Source organism: Phascolarctos cinereus, unplaced genomic scaffold (assembly GCF_003287225.1).
Source record: "Phascolarctos cinereus isolate Bilbo 61053 unplaced genomic scaffold, phaCin_HiC Scaffold_726;HRSCAF=1367, whole genome shotgun sequence".
NCBI classification, from domain to species: Eukaryota; Metazoa; Chordata; class Mammalia; order Diprotodontia; family Phascolarctidae; genus Phascolarctos; species Phascolarctos cinereus.
The window spans coordinates 385,247,962-385,273,240 of record NW_027556098.1 but is presented as its reverse complement, the minus strand read 5'-3'; the positions used below and the strand labels follow the sequence as shown (position 1 = coordinate 385,273,240).

The 25,279-nt window shown below is 42.6% G+C and overlaps 1 protein-coding gene across 6 annotated transcripts in view; it reads right to left on the bottom strand.

Annotated features, from left to right (window-relative positions):
• Positions 1–23,198, bottom strand: part of ZBTB17 (zinc finger and BTB domain containing 17) — a 49,395-nt gene extending 26,197 nt beyond the window's left edge. For 3 of the 6 annotated variants that reach the window (XM_078145666.1, XM_078145665.1, XM_078145667.1), the window contains exon 1: positions 23,063–23,196. Coding sequence is in view for 3 of the 6 variants with exons in the window: in XM_078145665.1 (XP_078001791.1) it covers positions 23,063–23,069 (7 nt within the window). In the remaining 3 variants the exon portion in view is untranslated. Of the gene's footprint in view, positions 1–23,062 lie in introns of all 6 variants that reach the window. The other 3 variants (XM_078145664.1, XM_020973144.2, XR_013482541.1) reach the window with 2 other exon arrangements.
• Between the last annotated feature and the right edge of the window lie 2,081 nt (positions 23,199–25,279).

The window sequence follows — 25,279 nt, the reverse complement described above, 5'->3', positions numbered from 1 at the left end:
AAGATGACCAATGACCCAATCTGGGGCTTATACCCAAGAGGTAAGAGATATCACCAACAAAATCAGGCCTGCACATTGAAGTGACAGTCAGAAGTGTTTAAGAGCACAGAAATAAGACAATGGGCTTCTAATTTGGGTGACATTATTCAAAGAAACCTCTCACCTTTAGCAGCAAGCCAGAGACAGAACACAAGCTAAAACGGGCCTCTTTCTCTCCCCGTGGGATTTTTATAAGCAACATGTTCCCTAAATGCTAGAGAGCACCTGCCAGATGTGACTAAGTCCTACAAGGTCCTCTGAGCTCCGTGCTGCTCACCTAGATGAACTGCTGTCACTTGGCAACCTCCTTCCTGCCCCCTCGCCCCACTTCCAAACACCTACTTTAAGTGAGCTCTGTTTGTGTCACAGAATTCCTCCTACTGCTTGTTCTCCAGTTTAACTGTTCTTAATGGAAAGGAATTGCACCAGGACAGGCACCTCACCAAAATCACAGAGTCTGAGCAGATCCCTAGCCTTCTGAGTGCTCAGAGGAGTACAAACATGCCCAGGCGGCACCCACAGCATGGGCAGCTCCCTTCCTCCAGTGTAGATGAAGGATTTCCTCAGCCTAGCCAGCAATGTGCCTTATGTAAGAATCACAATGAGTATCATACCAAGCTTCTTTCTGACTAAACACTACTATGGACATGGCTGTTTTGGGCTGAAGAAGGTATGAAAAGAAAAAAAAGCAAGGCCTCTGATCTCACTGGCCTTCCAATGTGGCAGAGGAAACAAGACCGACACAAATGTGTGCCACAAGGCAGAAGACAGGCGGATTTTTTTAAAAAAGAGGGGAAAAGTGCTACAAGAGGTCAAAGCAGTGAGACAGTACTTCAAGAGAGATTCAAGGAAAGGTTTCTCTAAGAGAGGAACATTGGAACTGGCTGTTAAAAGACAGAATGGATTTTAATGGGTGGAGATGATGAGGGAGAAGACTTCCCACGGAATGGCATGGAGAAAGAAGCTGCCCCAGAGCAGAAGCAACTGCTTCAAGAGGCGTGAAGTCTTCCCTCCTCAGAGGGCTACATTAATGCCTGCTGGGGAGGCAGGGGAAGGGATGCCCGATTAGGCTGGATTTGCAGCAGATGGACATTCCGGCCGTGACCACTTGGCCAGACCTAGAACTCTACCTGAAAACCAACACTCTTTCCTAATACATGTTTCCAGGTTCCCTTAGAAGGGAATACATTTGGTACAGTTAAACTGGTTCCATGTTATGCCACAGAACAGAATTGAACTGTATCACTACAAATACTAGGTCCATTTTTGGTCTTTTGTTTTTACATTACATTCTTTTCTGAATATATCCTTCCTCTATCCTTCATTCTCTTCTTTCTTTCTTTTTTTTTGGGGGGGGTGTTAGGCAATGGGGTTACACAGGGTCACACAGCTAGTAAGTCTTATGTGTCTGAGGCCGGATTTGAACTCAGGTCCTTCTGACTTCAGGGCTCTATCCACTGCAACACCTAGCTGCCCCTTATCCTTCATTCTTATAAGGGATCATGCTACATCTGTCATAAGCCATCTCTTGTAACAGAGATTATATAAAAGGAGGAAAAAGTCCAGCAAAAATGAACATAGTAAACTGTGTCTGCCAATATATGCAATATTCCACATCCCTCACCTATGCAATTCAGGAGTGGAGGTGGGAGGGGAGGTGGCGGCATGAAGAGAGAAGGATTAGTATTACCTTTTTTTTTAGTTTTTCTACAGTAGCCAAACATAGTCATTTTGATAACACTGCATTCAGGTTCACTTTATTGTTCTGTTTACATAATTGTAATCAATGCCTATATATTTTTTTTCTGGTTCTGTTTACTTCACATCAGTTCAGATAAGTCTTTCCATGTTTCTTTAGTTCTTCATATTTCTTATGATATATTGATATTCCATTATAACACCACAATTTGTTTAGCCTTTCCCTAATTGATGGGCATCTACTTTGTTTCTAGTTCTTTGCTACCACAAAAGAGCTGCTGTGAATGCCGCTATGTCTTTTACCTCTTTGGGGGTATGCCTAGCAGTGGGGTCTCTTGTGTCAAAGGGAATGGTTTTAGTCACTTTAAAAAAAGGCACAATTCCAAACTGCTTCCCAGAATAGGTAGACCAATTTATCGCTCTTCTTGTAACTCCTCCAACATGGATCATCTCCACATGTGAGCATCTTTACCAATTTATTGGGTGTTAGGTTGTCATGTTTCCTATCTATCATTCATGATTTGGAACAATCTTTCCTATGGTTAACAGCTTGCAAGCTAACTTTTGATCATGTCTATGTGGAGGAATGGCTCTTGGCCTTCTGTACTTGCATAATTCCCCTTTCTAAGTTAGATATCAAACACGACAGAATCTGAGGACTGTGACATGTGTCCGTCGAGTCTAACTCTGTGGCCTTCTCACTGTGTAAGATCCTTCGATCCAAAGACTCCCTTTTTCTCCTGACTCCAGATCCATACAAAACAAGTCCAATCCCTCTTCTAGGTGGACACCCTTCAAATACTTGAAGACAGTCAGCACGTCCCCTCTGTTTTCTCTGTGCTCCATTCTCCTCCTGATTCTCACAGGACATATTCAGGTCTTTTCCCCATCCCGGTTGCTCTCCTCTGAATCCTCTCTTCCACCATCAACGTGCTTCTTGATGCCCAGAACTGAAGACAACGCTCTGGGAAGGTCCAAACAAAGGCAGACCCTCGCCTCCTCATTCCTGCTGACCACACTCCTCTTCACGCAGCTCAAGGTCACGTTCACTTGTTTGGCCACCAGGTCCTACTGCTGACCCCCGTTCAGCTTGTAGTCTACTCAGAGCCACAGATCTTTCCAAAGCTACTATCTAAGCGTGCCACCCCCACTTATGAATCTATTTTTTTGTACCCAGATGCAAGACTTTACATTTATCCCCTGGAATTTAATTTTATTAGTTTCAGCCCAATACCTGTCAGGATCCTTTCAGATCCTCTGTCATCGACTTTTAGCTATCTCTCCCAACTTTGTGTCATCTGCAGATTTGATATGCATGCCATCTATGCCTAATACTTTATTTACGTGGATAAAAAGCACAAAGCCAAGCACAGGTTCCTAGAGAACTCCACTGGAGACCTCCTGCCATGTTGACGGCTGGGTGGCACAGCGGGCATAGTGCCAAGCCTAGAGTCAGGAAGACCTCAATTCAATCCAGACTCAGACACTTAGTAGTTGTGTGATTCTGGGCAAGTCATTTCATCTCTGTTTGCCTCAGTTTCTTCAACTGTGAAGTGAGAATACCATCTAACTCTCAGGGTTATGAGAATCCAATTAAATAAAATTTGTAAATAGCATGGCACATAGTAGGTGCTACATAAATGCTATTGTTGTTGACAAAGAATCCGTAACATCTACTCTTTGACTTGGGCTATCCAACCAGTTCATCTATCTGATTTTATCATCATATAATGCAGGGGTGGGGAACCTGCTGTCTTGAGGCCACATGTGACCCTCTAGGTCCTCAACTGTGGACCTTTGACTGAACCCAACGTCACTGAACAAATCTCCTTAATAAAAGGACTTGTTCAGTAAAGCCTGGACTCGTCAAAAGGCTGCACCTAAGGGCCTAGAAGGCCACATGTGGCCTCAAGGCAGCAGGTTCACCACTCCTGAATCTATTGCTATTCATCTTCTCCATAAGAATGGTATGAGATACTTTATCAGAATTTTTGCCAAAATCTAGAGAAACTTAGATAAACTGCACTCCCCTTAGTGTCTAGCACACAGCAGTCACCTAAGAGGCTCTCACTCCATTTTGCATCTGCTGCTCTGTTGAGAACTCCAAGGAACAAGATGCCCCTCCCAAAATGAGCTCGGCAGGTCTAAACTCACCACCGTGCTGCTAACTGAAGCCTTGATTGACACCACTTCCCTGAGCTTCCTCTCCTCTGGGAAAGAAGGGCTGGAGGGTAGAGTACCAAACTCATCCCAATACCTCCCCTTACAGAAACTGAACTCTTAGCTCATTCCGTTTTGCATTTGCTGCTCTGCTTGGTTTCAACTCCAAGAAACAAGATGCCCCATTTTCAAGTACCATCTGAGGCCCCCTGAACGCCCATTTCCTGCCTCCTGTTGTGTGTTGTGTAATTGAAGGCTCCTTGAGGGCAGGGGCTGTCTTCATTAATTGTATCCCCAGCCTTTAGCACAGTATCTAGCACATAGTAGCTTAATAAAGGTTGACTGGATTAATAAATCCATCCTTTCTTCCCCTCTTCCTTCCTTCCAGTTAGTTTAGTAATATTGTAAACAAAAGGAAATGAGGCTAGCTGGCTCTCTGTAATGCCTACTTTTCAGGGCAGAGAGATGGCGCAATGGATAGAGCACCCAGCCTGGAGTCAGGAAGACTATTTATTTACACTTATCTGTGTGACTCTGGGCAAGTCACTTAACCCTATTTGCCTCAGTTTCCTCATCTGTAAAATGAACTGGAGAAGGAAATGGCAAACTACTTCAATATCTTTGCCAAGAAAAGCCCAAATGAGCTCATGAAGAGTCAGACTTGACTAAGAAACAACTGAACAACAATGCCCACTTGCCTATCTGGACGTTCACCAACTATCTCTTTAATGATCCGTTTTAGAATTCTCGCAGGAATATAAGTGAACCTTGTGGTCTATAGTTTGCAGACTGCTCTGTTCCATTTTTTGAAAATTGAGACATCTGCCCTTCTCCAATTTTACACGCTCTTTCAAAGATCACTGACAGTGGCTCAGCTTTCATATTGGTCAGTTCTTTCAGAAACTAAGAACACAGTCCATCTGGGCCAGGGGAGCTGAATGTACCAAGGGCAGCTAGTTTCCTTCCTTCTATCTTCTTATTCTATTTTGGGAATTAACTTCCTATAAGATGGCTGATCTGAAGATTTTCTCCCAGGCTCACAAGTTTCTTTTATCCTGGCTGCATTGATTTCTTCCTGCAGTTCAATTCCATGTAACATAAATTATCTAGTTCACCTCTTGCGATTTCTTCTATCTAGCCTTTGGTCAAGGAGTCTTCACTCAGCCAGAGCTACGAAAGATCCTGTTTTCAATTTCAAATTTTTCAATTAAAAAAAAATAAAATAATCTCTTACATTCGAGTCAAGTAGCCTATGTGAAGATATTAATCTAAATTATTTTTTGCCAAACTGCTTTCTAGTTTCCTGTTGGGTCCCATTTTGAACAATGCTATGAATTCAAGGCAAACATATGGTGGCTCTACAGGAAGGCTCCAGGGTAGCTAAGAACTTGAACATAGAAAGTTACTAGAACTTAGAAGACATCAAAACATTTACACACAAAGCCTTAAAAAAAAAAGCATACCAAAAAGAGTACACAAGCCCAAAAAGAATTCCTGGAAGAGCTTAAAAAGTTCTTTAAAAATCAAATAAAGAGGTAGACGGAAAATTGGGGAAAGAAATGAGAATGAATAATGCAAGAAAAGTATGAAAAGAGAGTCAATACCTTGGTAAAAGAGGCATACACACACACACAAAATACACACACACCTTAAAAAACAGAATTGGGCAAGTGCAAAAAGAGGTACAAAAGCTCACTGAAAAAAATAATTCCTTAAAAATTAGAATTAGGCAAATGGAAGCTAATAAGTTAATGAGACACTAAGAAACAATAAAGCAAAATTGAAAGAAAAAATAAATATAAGATTATGTGAAATATCTCACTGGAAAAACAACTAACCTGGAAAATAAATCAAGAAGGGCTAATTTAAAAATTATCAGACTACCTGAAAGTCATGACAAAAAAAAAAAGAGCCCAGACATTTTATTTCAACACAATATCAAGTAAAACTGCCCTGATATTCTAGAACCAGGGATTAAAATAGAAACTGAAGGAATATACCAATCACCTCCTGAAAGAGAACCCAAATTCAGAGCCAAATTCCAGAGCTCCCATGCCAAAGAAAAAAGACTGCAAGGAGCCATGGAGCCACAATCAGTGCACCACACGAGTCAGCGGCTTCTACATTAAAGGACTGGAGGGCAAAGGAGCTAAGGTCACAACCAAGAATCACCTACTCAGCAAAACTGAGTATAATCCTTCAGGGGGAATAATGGATAGTCAATGAAATAGAGGATGTTCAAGCATGCCTGATGAAAAGACCTGAGCTGAATGGAAAATCTGACTTTCGAATACAAGACTCAAGAAGCATAAAAAGGTAAACAGCAAAGAGAAATCATAAGAGATTCAATAAAGTTTAAACTGTTTACATTCCTACATGGAAGATGATACTTGTAACTCCTAAGAACTTTATCACTCTGAGGGGAGACAGAAGCAGTACACATAGACAGAGAGCATGGGAGTGAGTTGACAATGATGGGATGATCATCTAAAAAAATGAAATTAAGGGGTGAGAAAGAGGGATCCACTGAGAGAAGGGAAAGAGAGATATGGAATTGGGAAAATTATTTCACATAAAAGAAGTGCAAAAGGAAGAGCCTTTACAGTAGAGGGAAAATGAGGGGGGGGTGGGTAATGCTTGAATCTTATTCTTATCAGAACTGACTCAAAGAGGGAATAAGATGCACACTCAGTTGGATACAGAAACCTATCTTACCCTATAAGGAAATAGGAAGTAAAGGGAATAAGAAAAGGAGGTGATGGTGGGGCTGACAGCAATAGCACTACTAGGTCTGTGTTCCAAAAAGATTTAAAAGAAAAAAAAAGGAAAAGGATGTGTGTGCAAAAACATTTATAGTAGCTCTTTTTGTGGTGGCAAAGCATTGGAAATTGAAGAGATATCTATCAATTGAGGAATGGCTGAACAAGTTTTGACATATGGGTGTGATGGAATACCACTGTGCTATAAGAAATGATGAGCAGGATGGTTTCAAAAAACCTGGGAAGATTTATATGACCTGATGCAAAATTAATTGAGCAGAACCAGAACAGTGTACATAGTAACAGCAATATTGTACAGTGATCAACTGTAAATGACTTAGCTATTCTCAGCAATACGATGATCCAAGACAATTCTGAAGAACTTAAGATGAACTGATGGAGTCTGAATGCAGAACAAAGCATTTTTTTTTACCTTTTTCTTTTTTTTTGTTTTCTTTTCAACATGGCTAATATGGAAATATGTTTTGCATGACTACACATGTATAATCTATAACAAACTGCTTGCCTTCTCAAGAAGGGGGCAGGGAGAGAGGGACAGAGAGAATTTGGAACTTAAATTTTTTTTAAAAAGAATGTTAAAATTATTTTTACATATAACTGAGGAAAAAAAATTTAAAAAGGAAAGAAACAGCTAATACGTGAATTTGTTCTGTGAGATTATACGTGTTTTTTACAAAAGAGGATTTTTTTTTTTTGGTAGAAGAGAGTAATGGAGAGGAGGTGTGTGCTACAGTGCTAAAAGAAAATGACGAATCATTTAAAAACCAAACAGAAATTTAGAAAGGGCATAGAAAAGCCAGGTAACTTAACCAGGTTAAATCTGAAATATAGAAAAAGAAAAAGTGACTTACTGCTTCATATGCTTCCCTCTTTTTCTTTTTTTTTTGTACAGAAAATGTTTTTGTTTACTGATGTTTGTCAAATTCATAATAATCATCATTTTGCAAGATTAAATCAGCTCTGAAACTCACACCTCCTCAGTACCCCCTGTCCCTGAGGCCCCTCTCACCCTCTGATTGGAGAAGGTGGAAGGCAGACATTGGAGCTCCTTCCAGGTTCTCCTTAAAGGAAGGGACCCCGAGGCATTCAGCTCATCACTTCCCACTAGTTAGCTGCTCTCTCAGACTTCATGATCGGCACAAATTCATCTTCCTGCAAGATGAAATCAACCCAGTAACTCACACCTCCTCAGATCATTTCCCATCCAGGCTGCAGGACTTCAACCATGCCCTTAAGCTGGATACCCCCTCCCCCTGCTCTTTCTCAGCTCCTCTTTATAGGTAGCTCCCCCCCTCCCAATTACATTGTGAGCTCCTTGAGGGCAGGGATTGTCTTATCCTTTTCTTTTTATCTTCAGCACAGCACAGGGTCTGGCAAATAGTAGGCACTTAATAAATGCTTACTGACTAATAAAAAGGAAAATAAAGGCAAAAAAAGTTTTGCTTTATGTAAACCAAAAGCTACTTTCTTCCGTTTGTATTCATTGGTCCTAGTTTTTCCTCTCTGGGCTAAGCAGAACAATTCTGATCCTTGCATGCGACTCTCCAGGCAGCCAGAAATCTCTGGAGGAAGGACACAGGGGTTGCTGCACTAACAAAACACATTTCATATTCACCGTGGCCTTTGAGTTTCAATACAACTGCAAATATCTTCTTTAAGGAAAAAAAAAAAGGTTTCTCTGAAAGATCTTTAGCACTTTGGGCTTTAAATACTCTAAAAAAAAAAAAAACCAACCCACAACCAAGAATACACCCACCTGGAGCTGTAAATTCTGTCTTCTCATCACCAAAGAAATAAGAATTGGTGAGGAATTCAAATCTATCGCTATATACATATACATATTATATATATATTATATATATATATATATATATATGTGTGTGTATATATATATATGTGTGTATATTATATATATATATATATAAAATATATATATATCTCACAAATAGATAGATAGATAGATCACATGAGATCTCTAAGACTTACTTCCATTTTTTTCCCTACAGATCCTTACTAATCTATGCATCTTGGTAGTCAAGGAAAAAACTGACTTGACAAAGCCAAGATGTTGTCATCACAACCAATGGTTCCATCTCTTGTAAATGGGGAAAAGGAACCTAGAATAATTCAAAAGCCAGCGGAGCTAGAGAAAACTGGGTGGAAGGAAGCTGGGACTAGGCAAGAGGCATAGAGAATGATTTCCTCTGTCAGGGAGGCACTTTATATTGAACAATTGCTCTATTAAGTGCTGAGGGCTGTTCCCAGGTGAAAGCTAGAGAACCCACTCACAGCACTAAGTGGCTTCGCACTGTGCTTTTGCATTTTATAGATGGAATGACTACTTTCAGAAATGAAATATTACCCAGATTATTAGCAAGCACTAAAAATGCAAGCAGGATTCTCAAAAATGACACAAGGTGGAGCCCATGAGGGGAAATGTCACCAGAATGCCAATGAGGAAAGAGACACTTTCCACAGACAATATTACTTGCCTGCAAAAAATGTTTTGCACCCAACTTCAAACTCTGGACACGAATACACCCACTCCACTTCCACGGGATCTTTTTGGAAGAGGAAGGCAAGTCAAATTATCACCTGGCTTTCACTTGCTAGAGGACCCCGGTGCTTCACAGAAATACGGGAGGCTACTGTACAGAGTGGTATTTAAAATACCATGTTCCTGAACAGAAGGAAGGGTGGTGGAGACTGGTTCAGTCTTCCAAGAATGGATATTTCTGCCAGTTCAAACAAATTCTGCAGCCAACCTATTTTCCCTGCAAGGAGTGCACCAGGAATCGAATTAAACACAATTAGCCATCTTTATTGCCTGGCACTCATCCAAAATAGATGGGTACTCTCTACAGACAAATGACTAGCAGCAGCACTGGTTCAACGTCCCTGGAGTCTGGTACTGTTTGGAATCTAAAACTGCTACTTGATGTGAAGATCAACGAATCAAGAGATTTAGATCTGAAAGGCCTGTCACTTGTTTGTATTTCCAGGGTTTAGCTTGTAACCCCAGGGTTTAGCACAGTACCTGGCACGTAGCAGGTACCTAATAAATGCTTACTGATTGACCTGGTCAAGTCTTTCTTTAGAGGAAAAAAGCGATGAAGAAACTGAGGCCCAGAGAGGCTAAATTACTTGTCCAAGATTACACAATGACTCTTCCTTAGGTGAGAATTATTTCCATGACTATCTATCACACTCTTGTACAAAAGCACTCATGTCTGTGGAGTTGGAACACCCAGGCTCAAGCACCGCCTTTGAAACAAATAAACTGTGGGTCTGGGCAGGCCAATTAGCTCCTCAGTAATCCTAGGCACTCTCCTAAGACTACAGCAAAGGAGGCTCTTTACATCAAAGAGTCAACAGTCTAATAAAACAAACCCACTACTGTAAGCCTCTGACGAAGTGGGGCAGAGGACAGGAGGTAAGAGCTAATACACAGTCAATCTGGGTGAAGCATGCAAAATATGGGGAAATGATGGAGGAAGTAATTACTACCTTGTAAGCTGAATGGAGGAATAAGGAAGGCACTTGCTTCAAAAGCAGAGTCAGGGTTGGGGCTTGGCATGCCTGGGAAGAGGCTGGGTTTCCTCCTCAAGTTAGGCAGCGGGACCACATGGCCAGCACAGTGAATGGCTAGTTTGGGAGAGGAGGATATTGGATCAAAGATCTAGAGCTGGAAGGGACCATAAAGATGACCTAGTCTAAATCCTTCATCCTACGGATAAAGAAATGATAATCACCTTGTCCAAAGTCACACAGGTAGTAAGTGGCAGAGCCAGGATTGGAACCGAGGTCCTCAAATTTCAAATCTAGCATGGCAACTATTAATGGCCTGATAAGGGATATTTGGGATATAATTCCTGTGTTTCTATCACTGTACAAGTCTGTCATTTGAATTTTGTTTCACTTTGTTTTCTTTAATTTTACCTTATCTAAATAAATATCTTATTTTACACTATGTCTAAATAAAAATGATTTTAGAAACCCATTCTTGGTCTAGTATTGCTCTCTGGGGAAAAAAGGGAGTAACCCAGTTGAGCTAGGCACAGGCTAGTGGGCCAGGGGTCAAAGTGGAAGCCGACTCAAATTCACCTGTATAAAGGGTATTTCTCCAACCTCTGAAGCCGAGGTTGGAAAATACTTGAGGGCATCCCACTGTAAAGAGGGTCCAACACAACTAGCAGAGTGCCGATTAAACACAGGCAAAGGCCAGTCATGTAGGTGTGGTTTATACAACAGCAACAGCGGTGGAGATGCAGTGAAACGGTTCTTGCCCTACTGAGACTCAGCAACATGAGTATATGAAGGAATCAGGCACTGGGACGGCGGGCATGTGCCTTCACCTTCTGAGGAAGGATGGCTTCCAGTGTGATATACTAGGAAAAATACTAGAGCTCGATTTAAAAGATGGTGCAAATCCCACCTCTTCCATTGACCATCCCTGTAACCTCAGACAGCCCACTTCACCTCTCTGGGCTTCAACTTCCTCATCCGTAAAATGAACGGGTTGGAGGCTGAGCCACAATGGCAAAGTAACAGGAAGAAGTACATCAGGCTCCCTCCCAACCCCTCCAGACAGAGCTAGAAAATGCACCAGACTGAAGTATGATGGAAAAATACAAGGAAAAAATCACAGAGAGTCATTTTCCCAGCACAGGTTGGCACAGGGAGATGGAGACTGCACAGAGCACTCCAGTGCCAGGGACAGGCTGGGCACCAGATCCAGACCGGGGCCATCAGGAAGCTTTGTCACCCCCGACGCACCTCCAGGTCACAGAACCACGGCAGAGAGAAGAGAGTATGGGTGCCCAGGTAACAGCACCGCCACACAGAACCCTCCTAGGCCTTGGGCCGTGTGTGTGTGGAGACAGGAACGAGTTCAGAGGAAGCAGCAATCATGTGGCTCAGATCCCAGGAGCAGAGCACGTTCTGAGTTCCAACGTCTAGCCCAGTCTGAAGCCTACAAAGGAATAACCAAAGCAGGAATTCCAGACCAAAGGGGATGCTGCAGCTTTGCCACGCGGAACCAGCAGACTTCCTAGCTGACTGATAATCAGCAGCAATCTCCTGCTGCTCAGACCCAGAGCCAGGTCACAAACTTGCAGGGCTCAGACCAGGGGGCAGTGATTAGACAACGCTGGGAGCACAGAGAGATTGCAGGTCCCCAAGACCCTGAAATAACACAACACTCTATGACCCCAAGAAAGCAGCAGAAGGAACATCTCCGACCTTCCCTCTAAGTGTGCACAGCCTGGCCCTAACACAAAGCTCAAAGACAAGACATCAGCTGGAAAGATCAGCAAACAAAAAAAGAAGCCTACCATAAGAAACTATTATGGTGACAGGGATGCTCAAGACATAAACCCAGAAGAATGACTCTAAAATATCTATAAGCAAAACTTTAAAGAAAACCACAGCACAGGCACAAATTCAACTAGAATTCCTGGAAGAGATGAAATAAGAGTTTAAAAGTGTTTTTATAAATCAAATGGGAACACAAGAGAAAAAAAACTGGAAGAGAAATGAGAGTTGTGCAAGAAAGAAGTGGAAAGGGAATTAAGAGCTTGGCACAAAACCTTGCTTGAGTAACAAACTCCCCAAAAATGAGACTGGACCAAAGGGAAGCCAATGACTCCATGTGACAACAAAAAATATTAAAACAAAGCTAAGACAGTAAAAAAATGGAAGAAAACGTAAGGCACCTCATAACAAAAATGGCTGACCTGGAAAATGGACCAAGGAGAATAAAACAAGAATCTCTGGACTACCTGAACTCAGGACCAAAAGAACAAAAAAAGCCCAGACATCATATTTCCAGAAGCTTAAAAGAAAACTACTTAGGTCTCTTAGAACCAGAGGACAAAGTGGAAACAGAGAAAATCTACCAGTCACCTCCTTAAAGAAGTCCCAAAATGAAAATCTCCAGGAATATGACAGCCAGAGCTTCCAGGTCACAGAAAAAACGCTGCAAGCATCCAGAAACAAAGAATTCAAGTACTGAGGAACTGAGCTCAGAATCACACACGATTTAGCAGCCACCACTGTGAGAGAGTGGAAAGCAATTCTAGAAGGCAAAAGATACATGTTTACAGTCAAAAATAACTTATCCAGCAAAACTGAGTATAATCACACAGGTCAAAAAACAGCCTTTTGATGAAACAGAAGCCCTCCAAGCGGTCCTGATGAAAATATCAGAGCTTCATAGAAATTCTGAAGTTCAAACACAGAAATTAAAAGAAATATAAAAGGGTAAACATGAATGAACAATCATAAGGGACTAAATGAGGATAAACTGCTTATGTTTTAACATAAGGAGATGATACAGGTGTGCACTATAAGCCCTATCATCATCAAGGGTCACACAAGGAGTCTAATCAGACGAAAAAGCCCAATGCTGTTACGTCTTGATGATATTAAAAGAAGAATGGAAAGAGAGGAGAAGGGGAAAGGGAGGTTAGGGAATACTATCTCATACAATCAGGGTGAGCAAATATAAGTCTATACAACAAGAAGGGGTTGGGGGGAGAAAGGCTGCCACTTAAACCTCAATCATCCGAACTGGTCAAAGGAGGCAAGAATATACATAAACACAATTGAGAAAAGAAATACATTTCACACAACAGGGAAAGAGAAGGGGGAATCAGAGGAAGAGCAGAATAGGTGGGGAATTAGTCCTAATCAAAACAAACTCTAAGGATATACAAAAATGTTTACTGCTCTTTATGAGGTGGCAGAGAATGGGAATCTGAGGGGATTTCCATCTACTGGAGAGTGGCTGAACAAGTTATGGCACATATATACATGACAGAATACTGTGTCATAAGAAAGGATGAAGGGTTACTCCCCAATTGATGAATGGTCAAAGGATACGAACAGGCAGTTTTCAGAAGAAGAAATTAAAGCTATCTATAGTCATATAAAAATGCTCTAAATCACTATTGATTAGAGAAATGCAAATCAAAACACCTATCTTTGGCTAACATGACAAAAAAGGAAAATGATAAATGTTGGAGAAGACGTGGAAAGATTGGAATACTAATACATTGTTGGTGGAGTTGCGAACTGATCCAACCATTCTGGAGAGCAATTTGGAACTATGCCCAGAAGGCTATAAAACTGTGCATACCCCTTCACCCAGCAATACCACTACTTCTAGGTCTATATCCCAAAGAGATCATATAAATGGGAAAAGGACCTGCATGTACAAAAATATTTATAGCAGCTCTTTCTGTGGTGGCAAAGAATTGGAAATTGAGGGGATGCCCACCAACTGGTGAATGGCTGAACAAGTTGTGGTATATGAGTGTAATAGAATACTGTTGTGCTAGAAGAAATGAGCAATCAGACTTCAGAAAAATCTGGAAAGACTCATATGAACTGATGCTGAGTGAAGTGAGCAGAACCAGGAGAAGATTGTACACAGTAACAGCCATACTGTGCAATGACTAACTCTGATAGACTTAGCTCTTCTCAGCGATGCAAGGTTCTAAGACAACTCCAAAAGACCCATGATGGAAAATGCTATCCACATCCAGAGAGTGAGAACTGCGGAATCTGAATGCAGATCGAAGCATACTATTTGCTCTCTCTCTATCTCTTTTTTTTGTTTCTTCTTTCTTGTGGTTCCTCCCATTGGTTCTAATTCTTCTTTATAACATGACTAATGTAAAAATAGGTTTAATATGAATGTACAGGTAGAGCCTATATCAGATTGCACGTCATCTTGGGGAAGGGGGAGAAAATTTTAAACTCAAAAAGCTTATTGAAGTGAATGTCGAAAACTAAAATTAATTTTTTTAAAAAAAGAAAGGATGAAGGGAATGCTTTCAAAGAAATCTGGGAATGACTGTATGAACTGATACACAGTGAACAGAACCAGAACAATTTATATAGTGAAAGACTTAAGAACTCTGATCAGAATGACCAACCACGTTTCCAGAGGACTCATGATAAAACATCCTCCCCACCTCCTGATTGAGGTGAAAGATTTCAAAGTGCAGAATATACACATACATGTATATATTTCTTAGTCAATGCAGAAATGTGTTTTGCTTGACTATACATGTTTGTAACAGGGTTTTTTCTTTTGTTAATGGGGAGGTAGGGAAGGGAAAAGGGCAGATTTGTGCCAACTGAAAAAAATTTTTTTTAAATTTTAAAAAGAAAACGAATGGGTTGGACTAGATAACCTCCAAGTTCTCTTCCAGCTCTAAGTCTATGCTCCTATCCCCCGAGTTTGAATCCTGGCCTTGCTACCCCTGACCTGGGTGATTTTTAGCAACACATTGAACTTCTCTGGGCCTCCAGGCTGGGTGTCAGCTGTAGAATGACAGAACTGGACTACTAATCTTTAAGGACTTTTCTATTTCTAAATCTCATTAAGCATACAATAAGTAAGCAGAGGAGCCTTGCCAAACTGTCACTTTTCATTGCATGAAGGTCTCCAAAGCACAGCTGTTAGTGCTTCCTAACAATAGCTAAATTATTTGAAGAATTAACTGTACAGTTAAGTTTTTTGTTGGAAGAATCTGAGCAGGAAAAAATATAGGCAGGTGAATAGCTAACTGTAACTTACAATTAAAGGCAGATATTAAGTGTAGATACTCAGTGAGTAATAGGTTCTCAGTTGTAAAGAAAGAGTATGTACTTTTCGGGGTGGTTATGAGTTGAAGATGAAGCTGCATCCACTGATATTATATGATGCAGTATAGTTCACCTTAAAATGGGGGGTGCTGACTTCCAGGCTCTCAGGGGCTATTCTAGTGGAGTACAACGCCATTAAGTTGGAAAAGCATTAAACATAGGTCCAATGATCTATGCCAGCCATTTAAATATCAACCCAGCAAAGTCCATCCAGGCTGTCTGCCAGGTGAATTTATGCCCCATCCCCACCCCAGCAATTCTCAAAAACTAAACTTTCAGAAAAGTGTTGCACTGTCACTGGGGGTAGGATCCACACTAATGAAAGCATTGATGCAAGCATTGATGTATGAGGTACTGAAATAATAGAAATAAAGAAGAGGTCACCTCTCAGCCTATAGTGTTTAGTGACACTTTTCCCCATAATGCTGTCTCAGGGATTCTGATTCACGTATGGACGAGGCATAAGGTAAGGGTGCCATCCAGTGATGCCATCTCCTCCTCCAACAAGCTAAGAATTGAATGAAAAGATTTGCTAACCTAGATAAGGTAAGATTTAACAAGCAAGAGAAGAAATCTGAAAACCGAAGGCCAAGCCCAGATGAAAAGTTATAGCAAAAACTGAACTTTCCAATTATTTTCTTAAAAGTAGTCAGTTAACAAGCATTTATGAAGCACCTATGACATGCTGGCACTGGGCTAAGCCCTGGGGAGACAAAGAAAGGCAAAGACAGTCCCTTCCCTCAAGGAGCTCACAATCTAATGGAGCATCTCAAATGTCCACGATTGAGGAATGCACAAAACAAATGAATACATGTTTGCAACAGAATAGTTCTGCACCGTATGAAATGAGTAGGAAGAATCCAAACAATTATAAGAAAATTCCAAACAAACTCCTTGCGTCCACTTCCTGTTTTTCTCATTTTTTTCTTCTAAACCTTTTGAAATCTGGCATCATTATTCAGTGGAGACCGCTCTCGCCAAAGTTGTCAATCATCTCTTTAATTGCTACACCTGGTGGTCTCTTCTCAGTCCTCATCCTTCTGGACCTTTCTGAATCACTCACCACCGCTGACCGCTTTCCTCTTTGGGTTTTTGTCATACTACATCTTTTCTCTCCATTCTCCTCTTACCTGTTCCCTTCTCAGTCTCCTTTGCTAGATTTTCATCCTTGTCAAGGCCCTACTATGCAGGGCCGAACCCCTTTCTCGTTAAACCATCTTACTTGGGGACTTCATCAGATCCTACTGGTTTAATTATCAACACTATACAGACCCATACATCTAGCCCTAGGCTTCTCTTCCAAGTTCTAGCCTCATCATAACTACTCACTGGAAGTTTAGAACAGGATGTTCCACAGCCATCTCAAACTAAACATGTCAAAAACAGAGCTGGAGCATCTCTGAACACTTGGGAATATCAATCAATGCAATGACCAATCACAATTCCAGATAACTCATGATGAAACATGCTGCCCACCTCTTGACAGAAAGGCTCAGAGTAATGTTTGTTTGGTTGGTTTTTGGGGAGACATGGCTAATATGGGAATTTGTTTTGTCTCTTTTTGTATCCCCAGTGCTTAGCACAAGGCCTGGCACATAGCTGGTGTTTAATAAATATTTATTGACTTGATCATTGACTAATACTTGCCTTACCTTCCTTAAAGGAGTGAAACGTGCTTTCTAAGCCTTAAAATACCTAGAAATAGGAATGAGTAGGTATAATTATTCCGAAGTAAGCGGACCCTCTGTCTTAACCAAAAGACAGTTCTGGTATGTTCTCTGCATACTTCTCATAACATTGGCTTTGCTGCACTTTTGGGGAGTGATTCAAATGGCTTTTCCAGTTTGACTTAGAAAAGTGATTTCAAAAGCAGTATGCTGAAAAAAACAATGCCACTGTAAATGATCTAATCAGGTAACTCATTCATACTGTAGATGGTGGGGATGTGTGTCCCCCTCCCCCTTAAAAATGAGTTCATTTGTTTTTATATAAGTCATTTCAGAAAATGCCACCTGTCCTCACAAAACAACAGCCAATCTCACCACCCCTTCTTCGAGTCAACTATCCAACAATGGGCTCATTCTGCCCCAGGGAGAGAGAGGGTGAGGAGTCCAGCTAGGTAAGTTCGGAGGTGAGGAAGGCTTAGGGCATCATCATTCTCCTCTTACAGATGAGGAAATCAAGGCTCAGGGAGATTAAAGGACTTGCATAACATCATGCAACTGGAAGCATCAGAGCTGGGATTCCAAGGCCAGGTCCTGCACTCCCTCTGCTATATCCTGACAGAAGACTATAGACTGAATCTCTACAAAGCCAAATGGGGAAAACAGTTTCAAGGCTGACTTCATGGAAGAATTCATATTTCTAGCTACAAGTAATAATGTCTGTGGATGGGAAATCAGCCAGAAACCTAACGGTTCTGTCCAGTCTCACATACTTGGGGGCATGGTCACAGGACTACATTCCCATTCCATAAGCCCTTCCTCTCCAACTCCCCAATTCTCCCAGATGAATGCTGAACGTCAATCAGGAAACAAGAAGCAAAATATCCACTCATTTTCCAGACATCCCACTTTTTCTACAGGCATACTAAACAGCCATTTTGCTGACCTCCTTCATTTGCTGTAACTTTCCATCAGATTCAGTTCCCCCACTGATAGCACTGGTCCCATTTCCACACCTGTTTTTGAAACTGTCTTTCAGATTCTCTGGATACAGATTGACTACATCTAAGGGCAACCTGATGATATCTGAAAAAAATCCCGGGCTCTGGATTCCTAAGACCTGGGTTTGCATCATGACTTAATGACTACACAGCCTTAAGACAAGATAACCAACCTCTTTGAGCTTCAATATCTTATCACTAACAGCACATTAACAAACAAGTCAATGTCCAAATTGGCAAAAACATCTAGTGGGACAAAACTCCTTTTCCCTGCAGACATTACACTGAGAGCTCACATTGATATACGTCTTTTTAATTTCAAAGCAAATTCTTTACAAACACCTTGAGGTAAGTAGCATAAGTATTATGGTGCCCATTTTACAGATAAAGCAACTACAGCAAGATCTGAACCCAGGTCTTCCAAGTTGCATTATGCCATGCATCTGATACAAAAGATGCCTTATTTCCCAATCCTTTGATTCATAAGGGCAAACAGGTCCGACAAAACGCATTGTTTAGTGTGTTGACAAACTGATCCACTGACTTTACTGGCCACATAAGCTGTCTGCCCCTGAACAGAGAAGTTTCTGGGCAAAAGGACTCTCACAACAAAAAAGTTTGATGAAGAGCCTCTTTATTTTCTGAGATGACTCATTGATTTGAACAAAATTAATATAACCTCTCAGGCACAGTGAAGCATATTTCATTTATCGATTTGGGGGGAGAATCCTTTCCCATGTGGTAAAACCTAGGGTTTTTTTTTATGTCTTAAATGACATAGAAATTAACTTTTCTACTTAATACTTCCAGTGGCTAAGACTTCTTATCCAGCCCCAACAACTTACCCTGGCTGTAGCTACATCCATCACCACTATGGAGGGAAAAAAAGCCTATGTATCCACTCAAAGGGTGCCTTTCACTCACTACAAGTTAACCTCCTTCTCTCCTGCAGCCACAGCCTGGGACCTGGTCTGGTCAATGCACCTGGGCCCTGTGTCCAACACCAGCAGAGTGCCCCCATATTTTCCCCTGATCAGCTGCCCAACCCCAACACCATCCATGGGGTGAAATCTCCTGATCAGAAAAATAGAAGGTAGTTCATGGGCTTGAGGAGAAAGGGGGTGGGGTGAAGGATGTGAGATCTGAAGATGCAATCAAAATATTCTTGTCGGATATTTTCAAATCTAATAAAGATACCCTTGAGCTCTGTAAAGTTATTTTCAGGTCTGGTAAAAGACAGCAAATTACGATTGGACAGAGGGGCCCAGAGGAAGTGTGCAGCCTTGCTGATAAGCTTCCACCTGGACTTGAGGGTACTTCCTCTGCTAAGGACTAAACTGCCTTTATGTTCTGGGATTAAAACAGGAAGACAGACAGTCAGGAATCCTTATCTTCAAGGGGAAAGAAGAGATCAGCTGAGAAAAGTTCCAAAAACTAGGCTCTTGAGTTAAGAATGCTTTTGAGGGTTGACATCATAGAAGACATCTACCATACTCAATCCCCACAAACCCCTTCCTTGCCACAACAGAGGAAGAAACTCCTGGATTCTAGACATGCCACTCATCTGTTTTGAAAGTATTTCTTAGATTCCTTAGAGAAGGAAAAGAAACAGGAGGAAAAGGGCCTAAAATCCTAAGGAGAGGGAGATATCTCTTAGATATCATTTGACAGATGAGAAAACTGAGGCCCAGAGGCCAAGACCACAGAATTACCTAAGGACATCACTAGAACTAGAATCCTATACCCATGATTCCCAGTATGGCAGTACGGTCCACCTCACACATGTTATCTTATTTGATCCATATTCTCTGACCCAGAGATTCCCTTATTGAGTTTATATCCACAAGGAAGCTACTAATGAGAAGAAAGCTCCCAAACACCCCAAAATATTTATAACTGCACTTTCTGTGACAGCCAAGAGTTGGAAATAAAATAGATGCTCATTAATTGGTGAATGGGTAAACAAACTGTGGTAAATGAATGTAATGGAATATTGCGGTGCATGACGGACTATTACAAATACTTCCTTGGGGGCAGCTAGGTTGTGCCATGGATAGCACACTGGATCTGGAGTCAGGATGACTCCTCCTTCTGAGTTCAAACTGGCCTCAGACACTTCCTAGACATGTGACCCTGGGCAAGTCACTTAACCCTGTTTGCCTCAGTTTCCTCCTCTGTAAAATAAGCTGGAGAAGGAAATGGCAAATTACTCCAGTATCTTTGTCAAGAAAACCCCAAATAGGGTCATGAAGAGTCAGACATAACTGAAATGACTTAACAACGACAAGAAGAAATGATTAATGTGATGAAGACACAGAGAAGCAAGGTCTTACATGAAGTGACGCAGAATAAAATATTCAGAGCCAAGAAAAACAATATACACAGTAACTATAACAAATGGAAAGAACAACCACACCATCATCTCTGACTCCCAACCTATCACAGCCACTTTTAAAACAGTTGTCTAGCCATGAAAGGAAGCAGCCGATGATCTTCCTCTGTGATCGTGTCATACACCGAACAGTCCCTGGAGAATTCTTTGTTTTTTGTTCTTCTCTAAGGTTGGGGTCCCCGCCCTATTGTGAGATGCACATGACACAGCAAAATGTCACCCTGCCACACAAAGCCACATGGGAAGCATGTTTGTGCTCTACAGACGAGGGCCACCTCTTGTGGAATTCCAATACAGAAAGAGCAGTAGAGACTGGGTGAGAGCCCGGTGATCGCAGCAGGGTTTGAATGATACATTTGGCTGATTTCCTGCAAATGGTTCAGAACTCACAGAGCTCCACCCTGACCCAGAAGAGCAAGAATGTTCATCAGAAAGAGGCTCTGGTATGTTCTCTGTTGTAAGAGCAAGGGGCTCAGCTAATCCTAGCCAAGAAGACAAGTTCAGTTTTCTAATGAAGGGCGCATTAGTTGGACAATTTGAAAGTCTTTCCTTCCTATTTTCAAAAAGCTTAGAAAACCGGAGTATAGTAACAGTTAATAATAGCTAACATTTATATAGCATTTACTACTGCCAAGCACTGTGCTAAATGCTTTACAATTACTACCTTATTTGATTTTACAATAAACCTGGGAAGTAGCTACCATTATTATTCCCATTTTACAGTTGAATAAACTGAGGCAAACAGGTAAAGTGACTTGCTTGGGATCACACACTAGTAATGTCTGAGGCCATATTTCAACTCAGATATTTCTGACTCTAAGCCCAGCACTCTATCCACTGAATCACCCAGCTGCCTTCAGCATTCTTTAAAATCAAGTCATTTTGCTCACCTTTTACACGATCATTTACAATGTGTTTCCTTTTGTACGCCTTTCTTGGGTCTCCTCTCTCAGCAGTCCTGTTCTCACCATATCCCAACCACCACCACCACTGGGATATTTCTAACTAATGCAAATTGGAGAAAATGTAAGGGAGACTAGAGGAACTCATCTTTGTGGGTCCTCTCCCCAATTTCTTAACCATATATAACGACAATCTTCTCTTCTCTCAACTAAGAGCATGGCAGATGCTCACAACCGCCTCACATGGACTTCCTGGGTATTGACATGATACCTGGAACACAGTAAGCACTTAATAAATGCTTGCTGACTGATATGTATAATTCAAGATAAAATGTGACGGGGGGCAAAAGAGAAATCTAAGCAAGGTGCTCTAAGAAAGGTTGAGGAGGGAAACCATGTAAAAGTATGACATATGTCCTATTATTTTACCCTATGCACACTTTGTACTGGTCAAAATAGAATGCTCTGCCCACAAGCAGCTCTGTGGCTCTCGGCACCCTTTGCTCAGTCTGGAATTTCTTCTCTCCTTTTCACTATTAAATTCTCACCAATCCTTTAAATGTCCAACTCAGATGCCAGCTCTTCGATCTCTCTCAGCACTGTTTGCACCTCTCCACATACTAAGGTGTATTAAGGCAACCTACTTTGGTGTTCCTAGGACTAGGCCCTATTGAAATTTTCTATATAAAATGCTTGATGGAGTGAATAAAAAAGATCCTTGGGGTAAGGTCTCTCAGTTTTTGTCTTCATCTATATCCAGAGCACTAGCCCTAAGACCATCACAAACAGGGTCTTTTTTTTTTTGCTCCCGACTCAGATTTCAATCTCGGTAGTCAGTAGTCTATTAGCATTTATTAAGCACTGGGGATACAGAGAAAGGCAAAAACAGAGCCCCAGGCCTCATGGAGATTCAGTTCTAAGAGACAGCAAGAAAATAACGAGCATTTATTAAGCACCTAAGTGCCAGCGCTGGGGATATAAAGGCAAAAACACCGCGCCTGCCCCCACGGAGCTCAAGTTCTAGGATAGGAGGCAGCGGTAAGAGCTAGCATTTATTAGTCGCCTAAGGTATGTCAGGCCCGCCGCCGCAGACCCGCGGTAACTCACACTCTGGTAAGTTTCCCCCGTGCCCGGCGGAGGGGGCCCCGAGAAATTCGGTTCCTTGCCCAAGGTCACATGGCCCGTAGGTTCCGGGTCAGGACTGCACCCTGCTCCCGCCGCCACCCAGGGGGCGCTCAGTCCGCCAGAAGGGCCGAACGCAGGGAGCCGAACCTGACCCCCTGCCCAGGGCGGGGGTCATCACTGGGGCTGCCCTCTCCTCCAGCGCCGAGGGCAAGGAGAGGTCGGACAACTCGGCTCAGCTCATGTGGAGGGGCCGTGGGGGAAGGCGGCCGGCCGAGGAGGGCGCTCCCGGAAGGCTCGCCCCTTCCCCAGCAGGCGGCCCATACACATGGCGGCTCTGCAGCCCCAGACAGCGCAGACCGAGGCCTTCTCCCCCCGAATCCCGCGCAGCCCCCAGCCAGGAGCGCCACGTGCGCACGCGCGCTGCCTCCCTTCCTCCCCGCCCCTCGGAACGCTCCACTCCGCTCCAAACCTCCCCCGCCCCCTCCCCTCGGGAAACTGCCCCTCCCCCTCCCGCTTCGGGGGGGGGGGGAAATCCCCCCTTCCCCTACACACAACGGCCCCCCCTTCCTGCCCCTCCCCTGCCGACTTCTCAGGCCCCTATCAACAAGCGCCGCTGGGCTCCCTCTCTAGGCTCCATGCCCCTCACCTGCCATGTCCCGAACCCCGCCGCAGAGGGAGGCACATCACTGCCGGACGAAGGCCGGGGACGGCACCTCAGAGCAGACAAAGGGCGCCGCCATGTTGGAGCCGGGCGGAACCGACCTCGCAGTGTTTCCCACGGCCGCCGCTTCCGGCGCATGTGCCGCGGTCGTTCCGGCCGGCAGGCAAGCAGATAGGGCGCATGCGCCGTGTCCCAACCTCGACCTTCAGGAACCCTGGGGAATTTAGGGGAAAGAGGGCCAGGGAGTCACGTGGAGGCCGCCTCTGGGCGCTGCCATGACACCTGGACCGATGCCAGGCTGGAGGGGTGCGGATGAGTTTTGGAGGCGTGTCTCTAGTATGTCGACCTCTTCTCCTCTGCCTTTTAATCTTCCAGCGTATAACCAGAGACAACTGCCAATTTAATTAAATTCAAAAAGTATTAAAATTACAAATTTAAAAAGTGCTGACTGTGCCAGACATCGTACTAGGCACTGAGGAAACTGACAAAAATCAGTCCCTGCCCTCAAGACGCTTAGAGTCTACTGATAGAACTGTGGAGATAATGAAAAGTAACGTCATTAAGTCAGTCAATAAATACTTATCAAGTGCATAGTATATGCCACCCAATGGGCTAAGTGATAAAAAAAAAATTAGAGTCAGGAAGTGCCTAATGTAAGAAAGTGGCACCTGAGCTAAGTTTTGAGTAGATCTAGGGATCCCAAGAGCTAGAAATGAAGAGGGACAGCTTTCCAGGGATGGAGGACATCAGTGCAAAGACCTAGGTGGTGCAATGTATAAAGCACCAGTCCTGAAGTCAGGAGGACCTGTGTTCAAATGTGGCCTCAGACCAAACACTTGACATTTACCAGCTGTATGACCCTGGGCAAGTCACTTAACCCCAACTGCCTCAAAACAAAACAAAAGAAACAGAAATGGGCAGCCTATGTGAGAAACATCAAAAGCAGGCCAGTTTGGCTGGAAAGGCAGTACAAGAAATTCGACAAATAACAGATCAGATAAGTCAGGAATGATATAGACTGGAGCCAAATTGTGAAGGGCTATAAATTTCGAGACAGGAAAGTTGGGTCGTATAGCTTCTAAAAAGTCCACTATATAAGGGTGGGAGGGAGACCTGTGGCTACCCAATAACAAAAAAAGATCTTAGAGGTTTTAGTGAACTGTGAACTCAGATTGAGTCAGGGGTGGAGTAGAGAAGATGATGCTGGTCTAAGTTGCTTTAACACCCGTTTGAAGGGAAATTAATAGACCTGCTTCATTCTGGTGTGTTCAAATCATTTCTGGGTTAGCATTTTCTAAAACATTAAGTCAGCATTTTTGTGTTCACTTTATTTCTATTTATTCTATGTGTACTCAAATATATTGTCACCCCCATTTGAATGTAAGTTTCTTGAGAATAAGGGCTGTTTTATTCTTTTATTCCCAGTGCCCAACACATAGTAGATGCTTCATCAGTACTTACTGATTTTTACTGATTAAAAAAATTTTATTTTACTCCTTTTGATCTTTTGCTTCTGGGTCAAGTCAGAATCCCTATGATGGGGTGTGGCCCAAGCCGAGGTCTTTGCCCCTTGCCCTAAAGGGAATCTGGCTCCCCTTTTGTCTACAGGCCCCAGCCCCCCATCTCCCTTTGAAAGCCTTAGCCTACCTTTTAATTTCATTCAGATACCTTTCAGTTCCTTCATTATCTATTCCCGTTGTCTATTCAATCTCTTAGACATTCCAGTCTCTGGGAATTCTCACCCAGACCTTTTTCCCAGACCCTTTTCCCAGACCATTTTCCCAGACCCTTCCCTGGTCACCCAAAGTATATAAGATCTACCCTGGCCCTCATTTGGGGCTGAGAATCTCAGATCCATAAGGCTGAGAACCTCTCATGCCTGCTCATCCTTACGGGTGAATGGGATGTCCCAGTGAAGACTTCTCAGTGTAATTAAGGTAATGAGTTCAGAAGGTAGTGTGAGAAATGAACTCTCAGAAGTGAAGGCTCCTCAAAGGGTCAAATAATTCTTGATTATTACTTTCAAAATCCTCCCCCACTTAGACCCTGTTTTTAAGCACTTAACAGAAGGAATAAGCCCTGCCCCACCCCCAACCTGAGCTTCCAGCCTCTTTCCTTGTCTTTGAATTTCGGGCCTAGAATGTAAGCCTCACCTCCCAGTTAAGAGGATAGGAAGAAACTTTCAAGCTTAGAATGTAAGCC